The 21,149-nt window shown below is 42.4% G+C and overlaps 1 protein-coding gene and 1 long non-coding RNA gene across 2 annotated transcripts; one reads left to right on the top strand and one right to left on the bottom strand.

Annotated features, from left to right (window-relative positions):
• TRIL (TLR4 interactor with leucine rich repeats) lies at positions 206-4,979 on the bottom strand. Its single transcript, XM_021388058.1, has one exon. It carries the CDS (start codon positions 4,697-4,699, stop codon positions 2,426-2,428), a length of 2,274 nt encoding a protein of 757 aa, XP_021243733.1. The 5' UTR covers positions 4,700-4,979; the 3' UTR covers positions 206-2,425.
• LOC110394266 lies at positions 11,970-20,571 on the top strand. Its single transcript, XR_002435486.1, has 3 exons — positions 11,970-12,480; positions 16,961-17,000; positions 19,147-20,571. It is a non-coding gene; the product is annotated as an uncharacterized LOC110394266 (long non-coding RNA).

Genomic DNA, 21,149 nt, shown 5'->3' on the forward strand with positions numbered 1-21,149 from the left:
TTAATTATCTTAGTGTTTGCACTATCTTAACATAGTACAACCCAAACAGACAACATGATGTATGGTGAAATGGTGTGAGAGAATGAACTAAGAGAAACTCTGAGAGCTGCAGTCTTAAGAAACAGCTGTCCTAGTGATATCAAGTTGTTACAGTTAGTCCATATATTCCGTAATAGATCACTCTTTAATCAATGTAAGACACCAGTTTTGCTTCAGCAAATGGATTTATTGACGTAACTTATTATAACCATGTACAGCATCTATGCATCTCCCATTGGAAGAATATCCAGCAATAGAGCTAATGTTAGTGTGACACACAGCTTTACTCAACAATTCTCATCACATTTCCAACAATAAACAGTGGTGTTCTCCACAGATTGTCATCAATGGCCAAAGCACCCAGATGTTCAAAAGAAGAATAGAAATGTAAGACCCTTATTGAAAAATAAAGCCTGATCCTGGATTCCTTTGCTTTAAATTTCATTCAATGCTGTGTTCTGTAAGTGCTATGAATTTTAATCTACATACCAACAACTGATCTTGGCCCTTGATATTCATCAAAACTGCTGCCTGTCAAAATGAAAACCTGAAGGGTTTTTTGCTGCTGACTCAGGAATCAACTCAACATAACTCTGAATTTTTCTCTCTATTTAAAAGGCAAAGACCAAGACAAACTATTGATTGAATAAAAATCCCTCTGAACTTTAAAGTCTTGTTCTCTCCATTCAGTCACTGAATTCCAATTGAAGTTACCAGTTACCAGGATGTCTTTTGTAAACAGTTGTTCATCGCAAAAGAAAGAAAAGCTCCGAATTGGCTACTTGCAATTATGGTAATAAAGAACTTGTAGTCACAAATATCTCATGTCAGCAATGAACGCATGACATGAACATCTCCAAAGACCACCAATTAACTCCTTCAAGCCATTCAGTTCAACAAGAGTTCATCTGAGGTTGCACATTAAATTCTAGGGAGAACAAGTGGTATCCACGGTCTCAACAATTTACCGAACTCCATCTAAAACATTTGCATTTAAAGTGTAACCACAGTTTGGACATTTTTAATTAGTCCATTTCTAGACCACACAGAGAGAATTATGTAAACTAAGCCACCATATCCAACAGTAACATAACAACATTCTGTAAATATTTAGGAAAGTAAAACTCCAAGAAAAGTAGAGAGCAATTGATCATAAAATGATTAGCATTGCTCTAGTAAGAAAAACAAAATTCCAATCAAAAGGAAAAACAAAAAAAACACAAACATACAGCTCAAACGTAATATACTACTGCACGAGAGTTTAACTTTAGCACTCAGCTACACAAAACACAGAATCTAGATTAATATACAAAAATGTTTTATTTCACAGTGAGGTACATAAAGCTTCTAATTTTAGTAGGCTAAGGCTAAGAGAAGATTGCCTGTTACGATAAAGAGTTTCACATTTCTGATGTATCCATAGCTATTATTGTTTGTGAAGAAAGGCACCAATATTATTTATCCATTGACAGTTTGCTTCTGCATCCACTCCTTCAGGAATGAAGATGGATTATCTGATGGTCAGTGACCTACTGACCATCATGGACCCAGAGAACTAAAACACACATTCATGCGTACAAGTACCCACCAGTATTTATTAAAAAAAAATCAAAAAATAGCTCATTTGTAAACATATTACAAAATTCTGTTAGTTTTTTCCTAGTGATGTCAGCAATATATTGCCGTAAAACTTACCAGCTGTGTTATTGTTTCCCATTTACAAAAAAAACAAGAAAACATGGTTGCGCACAATAGAACACCTCACATTTGAGTTAAAAAGGCACAACATCCAAACTGTCCAGCATGAAACGGGCACTCCCAGCCCCCCGACTGACCTCCAGGCTGCATGATTCAAGAGTAACAATGTTCAAGGAAGATATTTAGTACAAATTGCTCATTAGGAAGGGCTTGTGCCTTGAAATGTCAGTTCAGACCATCCTTGCACAAGGCTGGGATGCTGTCAACTGCAGTCCGGAAAAGCCACCTGTGAAACGTGTCGCTTGAATGTACGCTGGCATACATGTGGCAGAAGAGTTGGCATAGGCAGCCACAGCTGCTGCTGGTGGTAGCTCCCTCCAATCTGCTCTCCTCACATCAAGGCACGGTTATGGTCACAGTTGAGTCTTTTCCATGGGTTAGCAATGGTTTGCAAGGAAACAGACCTGAGAGGTGCCCTCTCACTGCCGGCATTCCCCAGCCTGTGCTATGGGCCTGGCAGCAGCTGAAGGCACTGGCAGCAGCGCAGCTCTCCCTCTTGCAGACTGCGACCCGAGGGACCCATGCCATCCCTCACAGACCAATGGCTGCCTCATCCACTGCAGCTCCAGGCAGGCCCAGCTGCCAACCTCCTCCCGCACAGGACGGCCGGGAGCTGTAGTTTGGTGACTCAGTCGGCGAATCGCTGCAGCAGGTGGTCGTCACCATGCCGGGCACCGCCGCTGTCCATGAAGCGCTCGCAGGGGAACTCAATGAGGTCGGCCTCGCTTAGTGCACAGGCGGCACCGCGGGGTGGACGGTGGGACTGGAAGCCCGAGAAGTCGGCGGACACGCCAGTGCCCATGGAGCGGAGAGGCCGGCGGGTGGAGTAGAGCTGCCGCACATGAACAGGAGCCGCCTTCCTCCGCCGTCGCCCCAGCACCTTCTTCCGCAGCAGGCGGGAGGCCCAGGCTGCCAGCGCAGCAAAAAGCAGCAGCGCGTTGACCGCCAGCAGCACCAGTGTGAGGAGCTGCTGGTCAGGGCCGCGGGTCCCGCCCGCCGCCGCCGCACTGCCCTCAGGCAGGGTGACCAGCCCCGCACAGTGGTCCCGTGGCGCTACCGGGCACACGCGGCCACCAAGCACACCCTCGACGCACACGAGGTAGGGGGTGTCTGGGCGCAGCTCTCGTAGCGTGGCGGCTGGCTCGCCATGCTCTGGCAGATAGATGAAGCGCTGGAACTTGATGGCAGCACCGAAGCGGTCAAAGAGCAGGCGGAAGCGTGCGGGACCCAGCAGGCGGGGGCTGCGGTGCGGCCGCACGGCCCAGCGCACCGTCACCGAGCTGGAGCCCACCGCCTCCACCGACAGGTTGCAGAGGAACAGCTTGTTGAAGTCGCACGGGTCAGACACCAGTGGTGGCATGCCGGAGGATGGCACAGAGCGGGGCTTGCTGCCACGTCGGGGCCAGGCTGCACTGGATGGCACCAGCCCTGAGGCCTTGGGGTGGACAGGTAGTGGTGTGGGGCTGGGAGCCTCCACTATGCCCTGCGGTGCCGGCATCTCGCCTTCAGGCACTGCCAGCTGGCGGGCGGTGGAGGCAGATGGAGGTGGCACAGCCGGGGGCACATGGGGCAGCCCCACGACCCTGCTGCTATTGGTGCTGAGCCCCTCGGCAGCCGGCGGTGGAGTTGTGGAGGGAGAGGGGCCACTGAGGCAGGGGCTGCCGTCGGGAGGCGGCGGCAGCTGGCTGTCCTGCAAGTAGTCAAGGTACTTGCCGGCCAAGGTGGGCGGCAGGTGGCACTGCACGAAGACGGTGAGCAGGCGGCCCTGTGAATGCCAGGCCCCTAGCCAGTGCTTGAGGCCGCGGAGGCGGCAGTCGCAGCTCCAAGCGTTCCCCTCCAGCTCCAGGCGGTAGAGAGCCGGGCTGGAGGCAAAGAGCTCGCCAGGGAGCGTAGCCAGTGCGTTGTCTCGCAGGCTGAGCTCCCGCAGGTGGCCGAGATGGCCAAAAGTGGTGGGGTGCAAGGCAGTCAGCGCATTGCGGCTCAGATCCAGTGCCTCCAGGCTGCTGAGTGGCTCCAGGAGTGTGGCAGGGAGGTGACTCAGCTGATTGCCCTCGAGGCGCAGCTCTTTCAGTGAGCCCAGCCCCACAAAGGCATCTGGTGCCAGGTGAGCCAGTCGGTTGCCGCTGAGCGAGAGCTTGGCCAAGGCGGGCAGGTGCCGGAAAAGCCCCCCTGCCAGCTGCTGCAGGCTGTTGCTGGCCAGCAGCAGGGTGTGCAGGGAACGCAGGGGCCCAAAGATTTCTGGGTGGCGAAGGGAGCTCTGCTGGTTCCCAGAGAGGTCGAGGAAGCGCAGCCTGGCCAGGCCGGTGAACGCCCCGCGGCTCAGCCAGCGGATGCGGTTGGACTCCAGGTGCAGGTAGAGTAAATTGGGCAGCCCCGAGAAGGTGGAGTCGCCCAGCGAACCCAGCTCGTTGCCGTCCAGGCGCAGCTTGACCAGGCTGCCAAGGCCAGAGAAGGAGGCGGCGCTGACGCGGCCAATCTCATTGGCATTCACGTAGAGGATGCGCAGCTTGGCCAGCGCGCTGAGCGTGCCAGGGGCCAGTGCCGGCAGCAGGTTGTTGCCCAGGTAGAGCTCCTCCAGCCGGCCCAGGCGCTCAAAGGCCTTGGGATGCAGCGAGCGGATCCGGTTGTACTGCAGGTCCAGGCGCTGGAGCCCGGCCAGGCGGTGGAAGTCGAAGGCGGAGATGTTGGCGATGAAGTTGCCTCCCAGGCTGTAGGTGAGGACATCCTGGGGCTCGGCGGCTTTGGGCACGGAGCGCAGGCCCCGGTTGGTACAGAGGAGGTGCTGGTGCTGCTGGCAGTCGCACGGCTCGGGGCAGATGGGCTCGGCCGCAGGCAGCAGCAGAACGAAGAGGGCGACGGAGCCCCACGGCACCATCAGGCGGAGCCGGCGCCGAGCTCCCATCCCGGGACGAGCCGAGGGCTGCTTCCCCCGGCGGCTTTGTGTCCCTCCGGCATCCCACCGCTCCTCGGCGGCTGCTAATCGGCCCCTCCTCTGCTCCGCGCCGGGCCGAGCTCCGCGCCGGGCAGGCGGGCGCCGCGGCGGCTGCAGGTCGCGGTGCCCGACACCATGGGCTCCCGTCACCAGAGCCGGCCGGGGCGAGGAGCGGCGGGAGGGCTGTGGGTGCCGGGCTCTGCCCTGGCCGGTGCTGCAGAGCGGAGCCGAGCGGCTGCCCGCTGCTCCGCCGGCTCTCTCGGGGGCGGAGGGGGCGGGCGTAGCGCGGGGATGGGGCGGGCAGGGCGGGGGAGCCGGAGAAAGACGAGCTCCGAAAGTGACCGAGAAAACTCAGCGGAAATTCGTACTTCCCACACTGTGCCCTGGGGGAGCGGAGGATCGGATGGAGCGGGGGAGAAGGAGCGCGGCAGGGAGGAAAGGGGAGGGGGCGGGAGCCCGCGGCCCGTCCTGGCTCGGCCCGGGCCGGGGCAGCGAGCAGGGGCCAAAGTGGGAAAGTGGGAATTGGAACCGGCTGCGGCCGCCTCCCGCCACATGGGCTGCAGACAGAGCTGCGCATCGGGAGGGGGAAGGGAAGAGGAATAAACGAGCCCCCCCCCCCCCCACCGCCGTCTCCCTTTTTTAGGTCGTATTTAGGAACCTGCCAAAAGCAGTAGTTACGGTTTGCCTCAGATTAAGGGCTACGTCAGAGGACTAAGCCACCGATAGTATCTCAAGGAATGAGTTTTCCTTCGTCCTCCACACCAGCCTGCTCGGGATGTTCCCGGTACAGCGGCCAGTAAATATGTAGCTCAGCATCTTCAGCTCCACAAGGCTTTTCAGGTGCTCTATAGAAATAAATCCCATTTTAAAGAATCTTTTCTCTCAACAGCATCCAAATTCCAAGTGAAACGAAGGTGTCGGAAAGCATACTGAAAACCAAGTAGGCTGTGTACCCATCCATTCACTGCCTTGCTTTTCTTTCCTGTTGGCATTGGTTTTGTGTCGTAAGCTGTTGCCGGCTGGGTAAATGAGCGTCTTAAGTGCAGGAGGAAACAAGTAGATGTGAAGGCTGTATAAAGCTGTCAAATACGACAAGACAAGAAAGATAACGCCCAAAATACCATGTTGGAAATCCAGTAAGTACTTTGGAAACTGCCAATATGTGAACTTGTGCCTGACCGCATACATTTGAATACACTAAGTGCTGGATCATGCCCGTTCTCTCACCAGAAAGAAGACTTCATGTAGCTTTTGTGGCTGCTGTGTTTTTAGTTACTGTGTCAATGTGAGCAGATAGTGTGGTACAGGACTTTGTGCTGAGGCCCTGTTGCCCACTGTTATGGAGAGGCACTACTTTGAGCTAGCTCTGACTTGGTCCTTCTGTCTTGTGGTTGGAGAATAAAAAGCATGCTCCAAGTCTGCTCTGATGATGAAGCAAAATGTTCTACATGGAGACAGTCAGCAGATTTGCTTCAAAAGCATGATATCAGGCAGAAGAAATCTTGAAGAAAAGTAATGGATCAATCAATGGACTATCTCTATGAGCATCTTGATTCTTAGGTCTAGTAGTTATGTGAGGCTTTATGAAGGGGAATAATTTTGTAGCGGTAACTGCATTGTGCTGCTGTAGGAAGTCATGTTTAGGACAGGAGAGAGACATTTTAGATAACCTGGGCAAATTTTGCAAATATCTTCTAAAAATCAAGTGAGTAGGTATGAGTTATTGCTTGCTCCTTGGGAAAACCCAGTGTCAGTAACAGTGTACTGGAATATAGCTATGGCAAGGTGGATTGGCTAAGGGGGGGTTGAATTTAAAGCTAGAGAGGCTTTTTTTTTTTTTTTTTTTTTTTGTGAGAAACGACAGTTAAAGTAGGCAGTCTTGATAGTCTAGAAGAGTAAGTGAAAAATAACCGAACTATACCCCAAAGTCTACTCAGAGGGAAAGATGTCATAGTATATTGCCATCAAAAACGAAAAATTTCTAATAAAAAATGGTGGTGATCAGAGTTGTTAGATTCCAAATCCTGTTGACTTCTGAAGATTTTTCTGCTATCTTGTCATCAAACAAGCATGTTCTTAGATTAACTTTTATTTAGAACTGTGTAGTAAATTGTAGCTGCATTGTTTCCTGGGGATAAGCACTTTATTTGTTGAATTTCTGGTTTGACTGTTTGTACATGCTTTATTTTGAGCAGTACCATTTTAAGGCATTTTTTTTCCCACAGTAAGTCTAAGCAAGTTTCACATGATGATTTTTTTGCTGTCCTTTTTCCTTCTTTTTCTGTGTTACAAAAGGATTCCTTCCAGCATGTGTTTGTGGTTCTAATGCCCATGGATAATAATCCAGATCTTTTAGCTCATCCTCTTACTTACTGAATACGTGTTCGCTTGCCAGGTTTTTTCTTTCCAATATCTATCACATCATGTCTAATAATAAGGACAAAATAGAGTGTTCTCCTTGCTACGAAGACTGTGTATCTTTCCTCATTCTCAAAGCTACTACAGTACTAGAGAGGATATTCTGACTAAGTTTTGTTTAATTGCAAGTAAAGTATAATCAAGTAACGATTTTTTCCTCCAACGAATTTGGTTAACTGTGGTGTACTTTAAAAAGTGAAATTTGAGGAAACCATTCTGTATAATGGTATTCTTATTTTCAATTCCTTTGGGTTTCTTTTTTGAAAGATACTCAAAATTTTAAGGGCAATTTATGAACTGTCCTTCCTGTAGAAGCACTGTAGATCTTTTTCTATTCATGTGTCATTGCAAATACTTCAGATTTAAGTCAAATCATGTCTTTTGCAGTGGCATTGCTTTCGATTTATGCATTCTGACACTTAGCCAACATTGTTGTTTTCACTGGGTTTTGGGGAATTATAAGTGTCAGAATTTTTGTTGAAAAATCACTAGTGATGCTTAGGAAGAGAACTCATCGTGCGCTTGTTCTTTCTCTGAAAATATCTTAAACCAGAAGCAGAATGCATAAATACACTGCTTTTATGCTGGTTTTTTTTTTTTTTTTTTTTTTTTTTTAACTCAGGTAGGAAATTATTATTCAAATACATTAGGAACACATCTGTTCAGAAAAAAAAATGCCACATTTGTTTTCCTACTTTGGAATAGAACTTTCTAACTGCAGTAGTTTGTGTTTCCTTATGCAAGCACACAATAACATTTTTAATGCATGATTGAGAAATAGTAATCATTTAACACAAACTGAAAAAATAAATCTGACTATGAAAAACGGTTGGAAGATAACTACAAAAGTAATATCCTTTTAAGTTTATCTTAAAGTACACCTTCTTTATTAAGATTTAAAATATGAGGATTTTATGGGCCAGGAACAAATAGCAAAAACAGAAATGCTATCTTTCCACTGATACATATCTATTCCCATGATGATTATCAGAAATCTGACCTTAAATCAGGTTTTGATTCGTGACTAAATAGTATCCATATGGTTGTTATGCTGAAGACTTTGGACTTTTTTGTCGTTTTTTGATTTTTTGAGAGATGTTATCTAGGCACTGATTAGGGGGCTGGTGGTTAAACGTGGTGAATACATATTTGTGGGCAGAATGCAAAGTGGAGTGAAAGGAGCAGCATGCTTAGTGTGGCCTATCCCAGCATATACAGGGAATGTGGCAATACCCATTCAAGAAAGAAGAATTTCTCTGTCTTGATTCTGGATTGGGAGAAATCTTGGTGCTAAACTGATAAGTTTAAGGCCAATAGCTCATAATTCTATGTAGTTACTGTGCATGATAATGAGAGCTTTATCCCTCAGAAGAGCAGTTTTCCATTGGTCTGTACAATTCCATTGCCCACTAAACATCAAGGGTGTTCTCATCTGAATTTGTACAGAATGTTTCTAGAAGTGTTAGCTTTAACCTTTGTTTCTTTCTGAGCCGAGTGGGTTTATAGCACAATTAAACAATTTGACTTTAGCATCAGAATTCTCATATAAAACAAAACAGAAAGCTTCTGTAAACTGATATATGGGATACACGTTTTGTTGGTTATGATAAAAAAAATTAACTTGCAGTTATTCGACTTCCAGTGTCACTGGAGATTGTGGTATACATCCTAACTCAGTCAACACAAATACATAACTTGTGAATTTTCAAATGGAATGTATAGAGTCGCAATCAAAAATTTGATAATGTATCTTTACCATAAGCGCCATCTTAAAAGAGAGAAATACACTTAGCTTCACATGCCTTATTCATGTCATGGCTTTTTGGCAGTACACACATTTTGAACAGCAGTTTTCAACGATGAAGCACAGGAGGAATAAAATTTCATCAAAAATCTCTGATGAACACCTTGGGAGCTCACAAAGAGTGTCAACTACTGCCATTGAACCAGTGCTGGTTCCACAAAAGCAAGGTCACATACCCCACTAGGTTTATGGTTTTGTTGCTCTCTTTTTAATATGTTTTAATAAAAAAAAAATAAAAAGTAAAATACGTTTTGTTGCTTATATATGTAGATTATACATTTTATGAGGGCTGCTCTGAAAGTAATGCCTCCTATTTTATGATGTTGTCCAGTGACGTCAGAGGTAGATTTTGGTGTATGGCAGCACAGGTTGAACCTTCCCACCAATATTACGTTACACATTGTTGCCTTGTGACAGATGGCATCAGTGGGGCAGTCTGGCAAAACAGCATCTGATATGGAAACGCGGATGAAGCAAAGGTGTGGAATTGAATTCCTTCATGTGAAAAAAAAAAAAAATTGCACCTGCTGACATTCACTGATGCTTGCTGAATGTTTCTGGAGACCAAACAGTGGATGTGAGCACAGTAGGGCAGTGGTGGTGCGTTTCAGCAGTGGTGACAGTGGGTCACCTCTACTAGTGCAGATTATTTTGAGCGTGGCATGCATGCTCTTGTTCATCCCTGGTGGAAATGCACAGCTAACGGTGGTGACTATGTTGAAAAAACAGTGCTTTGTAACTAAGAATTTGCTCTATTAAATAGTGTTATTGTACTCTTTGTATCTGTTCTGGTTTCCATTGAAACAATTAGGAGGTGTTACTTTTAGAGCAGCCTTCGTAGATGTGGCCCTAGACAATTCCTTTTCACTCACTGCAGCCCAGGCAAGCCAAAACACTGGACATCCTTGGATTAAAGCATCTTTTAAGTGGTCACCATTTTGGTGCTATTCTGTGCGTCAGTGCCAGTAATGCAAATACCATAGTGCAGGAAAACATGAGAATTCTAATGATAAATGTGGTAATGTTTTTTCCTTTAAAACTGCACAAACAGTTCATCTGTGTTGTGTAATTTATGCTGGTTGCACTTACAGTTGTAATTCACGTTTTAAATAAAACTTTTTCCTGATATGGTGGTTTGTGTGCATTCGTAACGAAATGTCACTTGTGACATCCAGTTCTTCAGAAATAAAGCATGACTCCCAGAGCAACAGTTAATATTACGTGCTTGTTCTGCTCTGTGGAAGGAAAGCCACCAGATGTTTAATAGATATCTGCTCCCATTATCCGTAGAGGCCTGTGGGCTATAAGGCTCTGCTGATTGCAAATACCATTAAATCTTTTCCGAACTAAACATCTGAGTAAAGTATTTGTGTTTTATGACAAGACGCTAGTCTAGACGTGCTTGTAGCATCGAGGGTGTGTTTTGTCAAGCAACCAAAACCCAGTGAGTATTTCACAAAGTGTAGGCTATTCCTCTTGGACTTCCCCTAGGCAGGTAGTTCCAGGATTTTGTATTAGTTACAGCAATTGATTACTTTATGTATATTAGTAAACTGCCCAAGCAGTTTCAAATCTGGCTTTGGGGTTTCCCTGTGTGGGCAGTGTTAAACAAATTGTGTGCTCACATGCTCTGTCTGCAAGTGAAAATAAGCTAGCTCAATCTATATGGTTAAATGCAAATCAAGGAAATGATGCTGTTGCTAATATTAGTACTTCATAACAATAAAGAGAGAGTTAGATATCTGAATTCTGATGTGCAGCAATCTCTTCCACATGGATCATTTATCACTGGCTTTCATCTGTTAGATTGGGTGAATCATACTTGCAAAGGTCTGACCAATTATATAGCTAATATATTTTGCATTAGCCAACACTTACTTCCTGAGAGAGAAACTCTGTAACAGAAGTACATACTTTTTGTGTAGTTCTACATCTGTGACAGGAAGAAAGGAGAGAACCCTATTTGTGTCAGGATAGGAGTGGTGTAATTTATGTAAAACAAATGCTCATGAAGCTTTTGTAGGGCTAATTAGCTGTTGCAGTGTCTGCAATTCTTTCACATTATTATCTGCTTATATACTGAATCTTTGCAGTATTGTTAGACCAGTTTTTCCATAACTGGGTAACAAATCAGGCAAGTGTTCTTGCAAACAATTTCTTCTCCTCTTTCTCCATAAAAGGATATGTGAACTTAACAGCAATCTCATTTATAATGGGTAGTGTTCTCTTGCCATGTTATTAATGTGATAGATACTCTTTTCTATTCCTATCATCCCATAATTTGGAGAGTCTGTAGACAAAAACCCTAACACAAAATAGCACTTGGAACACGACTGCATTTAGCAATTTGTAAAAAATGTTCTGATAGACATGCAGAGAAACAGAAAACATTCACTATTTACTGTTAATTGACCTTTACAGTGTATCAGGTTAGAAGGGATCTTTCAGTGACCAGCCTCCCAGCTAGATCTAGTTGCTCCAAGCTCTACCAAATCTCCAGGGATGGAGGTATCATAGTGCCTCTGGTCAACCAACTTATGATGAAAAATTTGTTGTCCCATGTGGTCAGAATTTTCCATGTTAAAACTTCTATTGATAGCCTCTTGTCCTGCCCTTGTGGCCTCTAAGAACAGTCTGATTTAGTCTTCTTCATACCTTCCGTTAGATAATTGAAGACAGCAAAGCTGTCTTACAGCTAAGCAAATTCTTTTCTTTGAGCCCCTCCTCATACACTGACATGTTTCAGCCCCCCTGATCATTGTGGCTGTCCACTGGGCTTGCTTCAATGTGGCAATGTCTTTCTTGTATTGGGGTAGCCAAAACCTAGGGGTCAGTAAGGTGGTCATGGGACTGAAGCATCTCTCATGAAGAGAGATGGGACTGTTGAGAATGGAGAAGAGGAGGCTCAGAGGGATCTCATCAGTGTGCATAAATACCTAAAGGGAGAGTATAAAGAAGATGGAGCTCAACTCTTTTTCGTGGTGTCCAGTGCCAGGACAACAGGCAATGGGCACAAACTAGAGCAAAGGAGATTCTGTTTGAACATCAGGAAGCGTTTCTTTACTGTACGGGTGATGGAGCACTGGCACAGGCTGCCCAGAAAGTCTCCTTCTCGGAGAACTTCAAAAGCCGCCTGGGCATGGTTCTGGGCATCCTGCTCTGTGTGACCCTGTAGGGGGATACGGACCTGAAGACCAGTGGTTCCTTCCAACCTCAACCATTCTGTCATTCAAAAACTGAGCACAGTACTTCCATATGTTTACAAGTGTCCTTTATGTGCTCAGCAATGACATCCAAGAGGATCAGAGGCAAGGCTGAGTTCCATGTAGTGGTTTGGATCCTCATCGCTCTCTCTGAAGATGGCTTTTTGCCAGTCATCAGGAACCTCTCTCAATTCCTATGATCATTTAAAGTCAGTAGAGAGCAGCCTTGTGATGAAATCAACCGAGATGCAGCTTGTCTGGGATCTTGAATTTGCGTATGTGCAGCTATCTTTAGTGGTCCCTGATTTGATCATCCTTTGTTGTAGGTAAGACTTCACTCCCACACACTCTGCTACTAAGATGAAGGAGCTGGGAGACCTAAGGAAAATCCTTACCAGTAAAATGGTAAAATAAAAACGGAGGCACAAAGGCATTAAATAGTCTCTATTTTTTCCATTTCCTTTGCCAGTAGGTCCCTGCCCTATTAAGCAGTGGTTTCACCTTTTCTTTATGTAGTTATTGTTTTGCTGCCAGTATTGAAGCCTTCCTCATTTTTGCTTTTCACATCTGTAGCTAATTTGAGCTCCAGGTGAGTTTTGACTTATTACGTCTGCATCCCTGCATACTTAAGCAATGTTTTCCTTTCTCTAGGTAGTCTGATTCTTCATCCGTCTTCTGTCATTCTCTGCCATACTTGCTTGGCTTCCTAAATGTCTGAACCGATCATTCTTGTGCTTTGAGGAGGCTGCCCTAGAAAATCTGCCAGCTTTTCTGGGTTCCTTTGTCCTTCATGTCAGTATCCCATGAGTCCTGCCAAGCAGCTCTCTGAACAAGGCAAGGTCTGCTTTCATGAAGACCAGGACCGTAACTCTTACAACCAGACTTGCTCACTCAGCTCAGGATTTTAAACTCCACAGCGTTATGGTTGTTGCAGCTAAGGTTCCCTTCAACATCCACATCCCCACATGGTTATTGTCTGTTCAGGGAAGCAGGTTCAGCAAACTCAGTTTGTCAGTTACCTGTATCAAGATGTTGGCATCAACACGCTTCATCCACATGTGCCCACAACACCTGTTTTTAGTGTAAATGAATCTTAAGTAGTTGAAAACTACATGTTAGACCATATGTGTCTGACCTGCTAGTTTTGTTTTTGTTGCTCTGTGTTCTTTTTTGTGCTTTAATAAATATATGTATATAAAGAAGTTTTGTTACTTACATTCATTAACTGTATTATACATTTTATAGGCAGCCCAAAATATTTCCTCTTCACTCATTGCAACGCAGGCAAGCCAAAAGGTTGGATGCCCATGTTTGACTCTGAACTGGAGTTACTCAGCATGACTTTGACATTAATAGAGCCATGAGGTCATGTGCTTTCATCAAAGGCATGTCCTCAAGTGGTTTTTAAGAAAGCATTTAAACATATGACTAAGTTATGCTTAGAAACACTGTCTTGATCATTGGGTTTAGTCATGTGTTATCAGAGTGTCATGGTTTTGTGATTTTCGGTTATTGGTATTCCACATCATAACATCATGTAGTGGACATACCTAGTTCTCAGAAGAGAAGGACTACTACAGTCCCCACGGTACTTTGCTCCTTTGTTACCATTTTCCAGCCGGAGGGAAAAGATAGAAGCTCGCAGTATAAAAACTTGCAGATCACGAGACCTCGTCCCTTTTTCCGCCGTCTCTCGTCTTGGCAGCACCTCGCTCTCCAGCTGTCTTATCGTCGGTAGTAGAGTAAGGCCTACCTTGACTTTGGGACATTCTCTCTCTCTATGTTGGATTTATCAGCTTAAATTGTAATTATATTGTATTATAGTGTGTTGTTTTGCATTCCGATATTTTATTTAGTAAATTAGTTTGTTTCTCCTCAGATTGTTACCGCTGTTCTTTGCTCTCAGGGCCATCTCCCTACCCTTTTCCCCTTTCCCCTTTTCCCGGGACGTGGGCCCTTGGGTCCCCCGTCCCCTTTGTCACGGAATCAGGCCTAACGCCCGTAAACCGTTGACACAGAGTAAAGTGTCATATGAGTCCTTTTACATCTTTTCAAGAAATTGCTTTGTTGGTTGTTTCCTTTTGCTCCTTTTGATGCTACTGGAAGCGTCTCTGAGAACTTTCTGACAGTGGCAGGCAACCTTCCAATTTCTTATGTAACTTCTTCCTGTTTAGTATGCATTTCCTCTTGAGGACCTAAATTATCCTTTAAAATAAAAAGCTCTGCTTTTCTCCTGGCATTTTAGTATTCTGATATTTACTGAGGATCCAGTTCTCTCCCTTCTGGCTCTTTTGCCATGATAAATGATGCAAGCTGGCTTAAGCTGCTGTGAACAGATAGACTCGATTCCTCTGTGGTTGCCAGTGTGTCTTGTCCCCATTTGAGTTACACTGTCTTGGATATAAATGATGGAAATCTACATGCAGCCCCAAACAAAGGTTCTGTCGAGCCTGAAAAAAAGTTTTGTATGCTTAAAATTATGATTGGTTTGATATCACTTAAGGCCATTTCATTCTTCCCTCTTCACTAACATGTCCATTTGTGGTGATATTCGAATAGCAACATTTCTAGATCTAATTGAAAAATCGACAGCATTGTCAGTGTTTCTTAGTTCCACATTTTTGCTATATATGGCTGTGCGTGGTACTATGTGTAATAATTTTTAGTGAAAATTAAGGCAGTAAGGCTGCATTACATTCATCATTCAATCTTAAGCACTGAACATTTCTATATAAATTGACCTATGGAATATATGTGTATTTGGAGTGGCAAATGTAAGCATTCTTCCTTTCACTTAACACTGGAGGCAATAAACTTTTGGAGCAAAGAAAAATATATTTTTAATCTTGTACTGCAAATAGCTCTGTGCAAACAGTTTCATTTGTGTAAGTGCCTTGGTAAAGTGTTTGTAGACTGTTTCAAAACATTTACTAATTAAAATGAGAGGATCTATAAAAACAAAGCAGAAGCAAAAGCATTGCAGTCCTTGTATTCTTTCTATTTGTATAAATATTTGCATTTTGATTACAGTGTACTTAATATCACATGATTAAATGTAGTTTTGGATCAAATTTGGATCAAATAGCATTTGCTAATGCTATATCTGAGACTTGTTTAAAGTGGCCGATTTATTGGTAATATTCAATTAGACATCACAGTATTGAGTTACGAGTTACTTCAGCTAAATATGTTCAGTAAGTTCCAAAGAGGAGTAAGTAATGCTGTACAGAATTAGGGACAGAAGGAGATGCTTGCCGTGACAAGCAACTTAATGTGTAGAGCTGATGAGGAAAGGTTTATAAGAATACCTAATATAAATTGTAAGGTACTCTGATAGTCTCCGAATGTAGGAACATGCGGACTTGGTGATAACAGTGTAAGGTGAAGATAAATGTAGCTGCAAAAATTGCACTGACTGTTACTGACAATTACTCTAAAACTTGCTCAGTTTATCAGCTTTGGTTTTGTAAGGATTTATGCTGCATCTGCTGTACAATATTATCTTTCATTAAAAATCTGGGTGATGGAATAGAATATTCTCATTTGATTTTCTAGCAATGCTATTCAGAGGAGGGGTTGTAGATATGGAATGTTAGGGTCAGAGTTCAAAATTCACTTGACAATTAACTTGTCATAGAAAAAAAAAAGTAGCTTGTAATCCCACAAAAATAGTGAAGAGGAAAATGTAGACAGGGAGGGCAGCAAGGACACTGAGAGTTATAGCAGTTTGGGGAGTGCAGGAGAGTACATAGGACTGGGCCTCTGCGATTGAGAAGTGACAGCAGAGACCATAGCAAACAATTCCTAGTGACAGTACAGTCATGGCGTGCTGGCTGCCAAAAGCTGAGAGCATGGTAGGAGGGGAAATCCTCTGCTGCTGCTAGCTGTGACTTTTTGGACAGGGAGAGCTGGTTTGTTTAAAACATGCTGATGGTCATTCTTGGGGGCAGGCTGTTAGGCTGTATAAACCTTTAGCTTTAAGTTCTCAGTGGTAAGTAAGATAGTACTTTGTTATGTGCATGCTTGTTTTCTTCACCACTGTATGCAAGAAGCCTTTTCTTAAAAACATGGTGGTGGAACAGGAAGGGATTACTTTTATTTTTGGGATGGTTAACCAAGAAACAAAGCTAATAAGTTTTAAACTCGAGAGGCTCGTCACTTGCCTTGCAGTCATTAAAATTTACGTAGCATTTACATATTTATAACATAGCTTCTGCTGACTGAAGCTGCGACTTTAGCTTAGAGGTCACTTCTTTTGAAAATCAGACTTCCCAGATGTTTCAAATTAGACAGCCTTGAAATAAAGGGCTCCAGAATTGTGGGGGTTTGTAAGTTCATCTGTGATAGAAACAAAGATAGAGTCTGGTTCTCTGTGGTAGCATTTATGTTTGGATGATATAAATACTTTTTCTCTTTAAACCTTCTAGTTCTTGTCTCCTGTACTATTTATGTCCTGCTGATAACAGTCTCTTGGCACTACATTCCCTGCCACTACACCAAAATCCCTGCTTATTTGTAAATAATTATGCAATATTTAATGTCCGAGTGTGTATCAATTCATTTAATTAATTCATTAATTCATTTGGTTCATGGCAACCAAAATTCTGAAATATCCTAATAATTAAGTGCTTAACTTTTCAAATCATAGTACATTTAAATTTCATACTTACGTGTTTTTAACTTAAGTTCTTCATATTTTAAATGCTCAAATAGTACTGTAGACTGGTGGCACTGTATTTTTCTTTATGTGTTATATAAAGAAAGTATCCAGATCTAAAGTATTTTTTATTTTCTGTATCCTCCCAGGTATCACCTGATGCTTCTGCTTGGGAGTCACAATCTTCAGGTAATTCTGGAGTCACTTGGGCAGTGGATGCTGAGTGATGTTCTAAGCTAGGAATTCTAGTTTCTTCTTGTTTCTGATTAAGAAGTTTTACTTATTTCTCAAGTAGCACATTGCATTTGGAATATAAATTTTAGTGGTCACATACGATATAGTTTCTATTTCTGCATACTTGCATAATATGATTAGAATAACAAGGAGTAGTGTCTTGAGAGGGCTTGTGCTCCAAGTCTGCTTCAATTTGAGCTTGTAAAACTGATTGTCAAGAAAAAACTTAGACAAATTAATGCTGGATATGTAGATATCTGCATCAGTACTGTTCCATCAGGGTTGTTTTAACCCACTTTTATTTTTTTGTCTCCTTCCCACCTCTGTTTTTAACATGATGGATAGTATTTGTGCACAAATTCAGTAAAATAAGCCTGTACCAAAATTAACATCCTGAAACTAATAAAACTTAATAGAAGCCACATCTGTGATGGACTGCTTGTTAACAGCAATCTGTAGGATCAGTGCAAACCTATCATGTTACAGATATCTCGTTCTTAATCAACATAGGCTTCAGAGGCAGAGGAAAGGAATAAGGGCAGAAGGGAGAGCTGCAGACATAGGAAAATAATCTTTCTGGTGTATGTATTTTCTGGTATTTTCAGGATTCTTACAGTCATTCTCAGCTGATGTTTTTATACCATGGTTTATTACTATAATTGGCTGTAATTGCTGTAATAGGTTGGAGGTAACTGCTCAGCTTTAGTTACTATATTCATAAAATATAAACTCTGTTTTCTTGAATTTATTGTTATAAAAGAAAGGAAACATGTATGAGTAATGCCACCAGAATATTTGTTTAATACAATCCGGTGCTGTCCAGCATCAAAATCTGGAGACTCCTCTTCAGAAAAATACTCATTTACGTGAAATCTTTACAATATACTTGTTTCTAAGGTATAACACACACATAGTTTTCTTAAGGGAAAGTTACTAATTGATTTGCAGTAAGTGCAGAATGCTGGACTTTATTGATTTCTCTGCCTCAGTGAGTCACCCGGTGAACCAAAAGTTACATTTGGGGCCAGATCTTCCAGTGGCTTAGTTTATTATAGCATTACTGGCTCTTCCTTACACCAGTTAAAATGCTGGCACATCAACAAGCTACATTTTTAATTGCTCCCTCCTGTAAGCATTTTAAAATCTTCCCTAACCTGAAGAGCTATGTATATGGCTGAATTACCATGAAAATTAAATATATCCAAGAAAGTAAGTCTTGTTTCTTTCTCACTGGTAACAATAACATGTTCAAAATTTGAAATATAATAGGAATGGTGGAAAAAGAGTAGTTACAACTATTCAGTTGTCCCATCTATTTTGTTCGTGCTGTAAAACAAATGAGGATGTGAAGTAGGTCACTCATTAAGACTTCCTGGGGACTTCACCATGTATAGTAACCATGTAATAAATCATTTAATATTCAGCATGAATTATAGTGACAGTATATATCACCCATACCATATATAGTAACGGAATTGTTTAAGCACATCATTAAAGTTTCTAATAAAAGATTATGCTGTTTCAAACCTTTGTGAGGTAAAAGTATCTCTCCTCATTACTCCCTGACTTCCAAATCAAAAGGAGAGAAGTTTCTCCCCTCTCCTTGGATGTCCATGGTAAGAACAGCTCTGTGTTTCAGGGTTGTGCTCTCCAGCTTTCATCTTTAACAGAGCTTTATTGAAATAACCAAAAGCTTTACCTGAAATTATGTTGAAATCCATAGAACTGTTATTTTCATACTTGGAAGTATCACATGAAGTATAATTTGTGTGTTAAAGAACTGCTATATCATTGCGAGATGGTCCTGCTCTTTTCCTGTTAGTAACAAACAGTGCCATTTTACTTTATGGCATAATTAATATGAAGGCAATAGATTTAGAAATTTGCAAGCTAAAATAAGCAAACTCAAATATCACCTCTTAAAAGAAAAACTGTATTTAACAGATCAGAAATAAATATCTGAAACAGAAGTAGTGGAAGAATTCCTACTGTTTGCCATTTGATACAGCATAAAGGCTGCAATTTTTTTTTATTTTTTTTTTTATGTCAGGAACTTTCAAACTTCTCTATCTCAATGAAAACTCATTTTTTCCCATTTCAGGAAAAAGTTTTCAAGTGCACCGGCAGAATAAGCAAAAAATGGGATGCGTGGAATGAAGCTCAGGGTGCAGATGGGAATATTCCTTCTCTATAGGAATCTCAAGTAGGAAATACCAATGACAGTGAGGTTAGATCACACTGTCTCTTTTAATACAAGTAAGAAGGATTCTTGCGTCTTGCTCCTATTTTAAAGGCATGCATCTGGAGGGGAAAAAACACAGAAAACAAAAAGGTGGTAGGCTGAAAAATAAAATATTAAGGTCAGTGTTATGTTTGTGTTTGAAATAAATGTATTTTTAAAAATTGAGTAAAAAATACAAAGACATCAGTCAATTGACAAACATGGAGGTAATGACCAAGTTTCTGAAGGAAGAAAGATTACAAGGAATGAGATTGCCATTAAGCACAAACTTTAGGCTACAATTTCAACTGAAATACGTATTAAATAATGAAACTTTATAAGCTGTACTTGGATAAGGAAGTACAAGAGAGGAGATCTCTGCTGCATTCTGTCTGGCCTTAATTGCCCTCATGAGTCACAGCGATGCCAATATATAAGGAGAAAATGGCTTCTGAGGCAAATCCAGGGCTATGTTTAAGTATTTTACAGTAGGGCTGTTGTTGTTCAGACTTGACTGACAGAGACAGCAGAGGATCTACTGTGTCAGAATATTGAAGTAACAATAACAAATTGAAAACATTAGACAGGATGATGCAGAGTAACCTATCCTACTGCATCTATGAATGCCTCCTCTTACTCACTGGTGTCCACAAGCTTTTCCCTTTTCCTTTTTCCTTTTTTTCCTTCATTTTCCTTCTCCTTTTCCTCCTTTTTCTTCCTTTTTTCCCCCTATTTTTTTCTTTTTTTTCCCCTTATTCCTTTTCTAATCCTTTTTCATCTTTCTTTCTCAGAACATGATTTAGAGTTATCCATTAAAATGTCAGATATGCTTATTTTTGACACCCCTCTTAATTCTTTCCTTGTATTTAGATATAAATTCTTATTTTCTGGAAAATTAGCTTAATTCTATGGTAAAGGAAGATTAATATGCTCTTTATGTGCTGCCACTTTCAGTTCACTATAAAACTGCTGTGGTGCAGCCTGATCAGCTATTTCTGTTGGCACACAACAGAGCTGGACTTTTGCCTAGAGTAGCACAATCTTTTTATTTGCTGGAGAAACAGCTAGTCACCACCTCAGCTATATGATACTCTGCCTACTGCTATGCAGGGACGTAGTTGCTCACTGTTTGTGCTTGTGCCCACACCTCTAAAGCTCGGTGATGTCCACACATTATCATTTCATTTCTTTTGCTAGCACTTCTTTGTATTTCTGGTTTTTTATGTGTTTCTGTTGGTTTCTTTCCACTTCGTGCTCTCAGCTGGTGCCTGACTTGACTACTTGCTCACAGTTGTCATGCCAACTCCCAAGCCTGGAAACTCGAGTAGAAAGAGGATTTTTCTTTTTTTTTCTTTTTTTTTTTTTTTGTCAAGTACTCACTTCACAGTTACCAGGCTGCATGAACTGAATGCTTAAGTACTGGCAAACAGCACTGTGACTTTGGTCTGACACTTAAGCTTCTCAATAGTCATTTCTGCTTCAAGAGGATGTTTTTTCATCCTTTCCTTAATCCTTACTTCTTGCCCACATGCTGAAAATCAGGAAAATTAGAAAGAGATCAATCAAGTGGGGCAAGAATTTTATAGTCCAGTCATTGCATTTTTCTTATTTAAACAGAACTACAAACATATTTCAAACGCCCTGCATATAAATAGTTTTTGAAAAATCCATGGGTCTGCTCAGTCTTTCTGAAAGTTACATATTGCAGAATTTGATTTGCTTTTCATGCTGAGTCATTCCAGATTTATATGTATCAGCTCTCCAAATAACCCAGTGAAAAATACAAGAGAGGTACAGGAAATTAAAAATGCAAACACTTAACTCCTTATACAGGAGTCATATGTAGTCACTATGCCTTATTATTAATGCCTGTAACAAAGATG

The sequence above is a fragment of the Numida meleagris genome, chromosome 2 (assembly GCF_002078875.1).
Source record: "Numida meleagris isolate 19003 breed g44 Domestic line chromosome 2, NumMel1.0, whole genome shotgun sequence".
Taxonomy (NCBI): Eukaryota; Metazoa; Chordata; class Aves; order Galliformes; family Numididae; genus Numida; species Numida meleagris.

Coding starts and splice junctions, on each gene's coding strand:
- TRIL (XM_021388058.1), bottom strand. CDS start 4,699: ATGGGAGCTCGGCGCCGGCTCCGCCTGATGGTGCCGTGGGGCTCCGTC.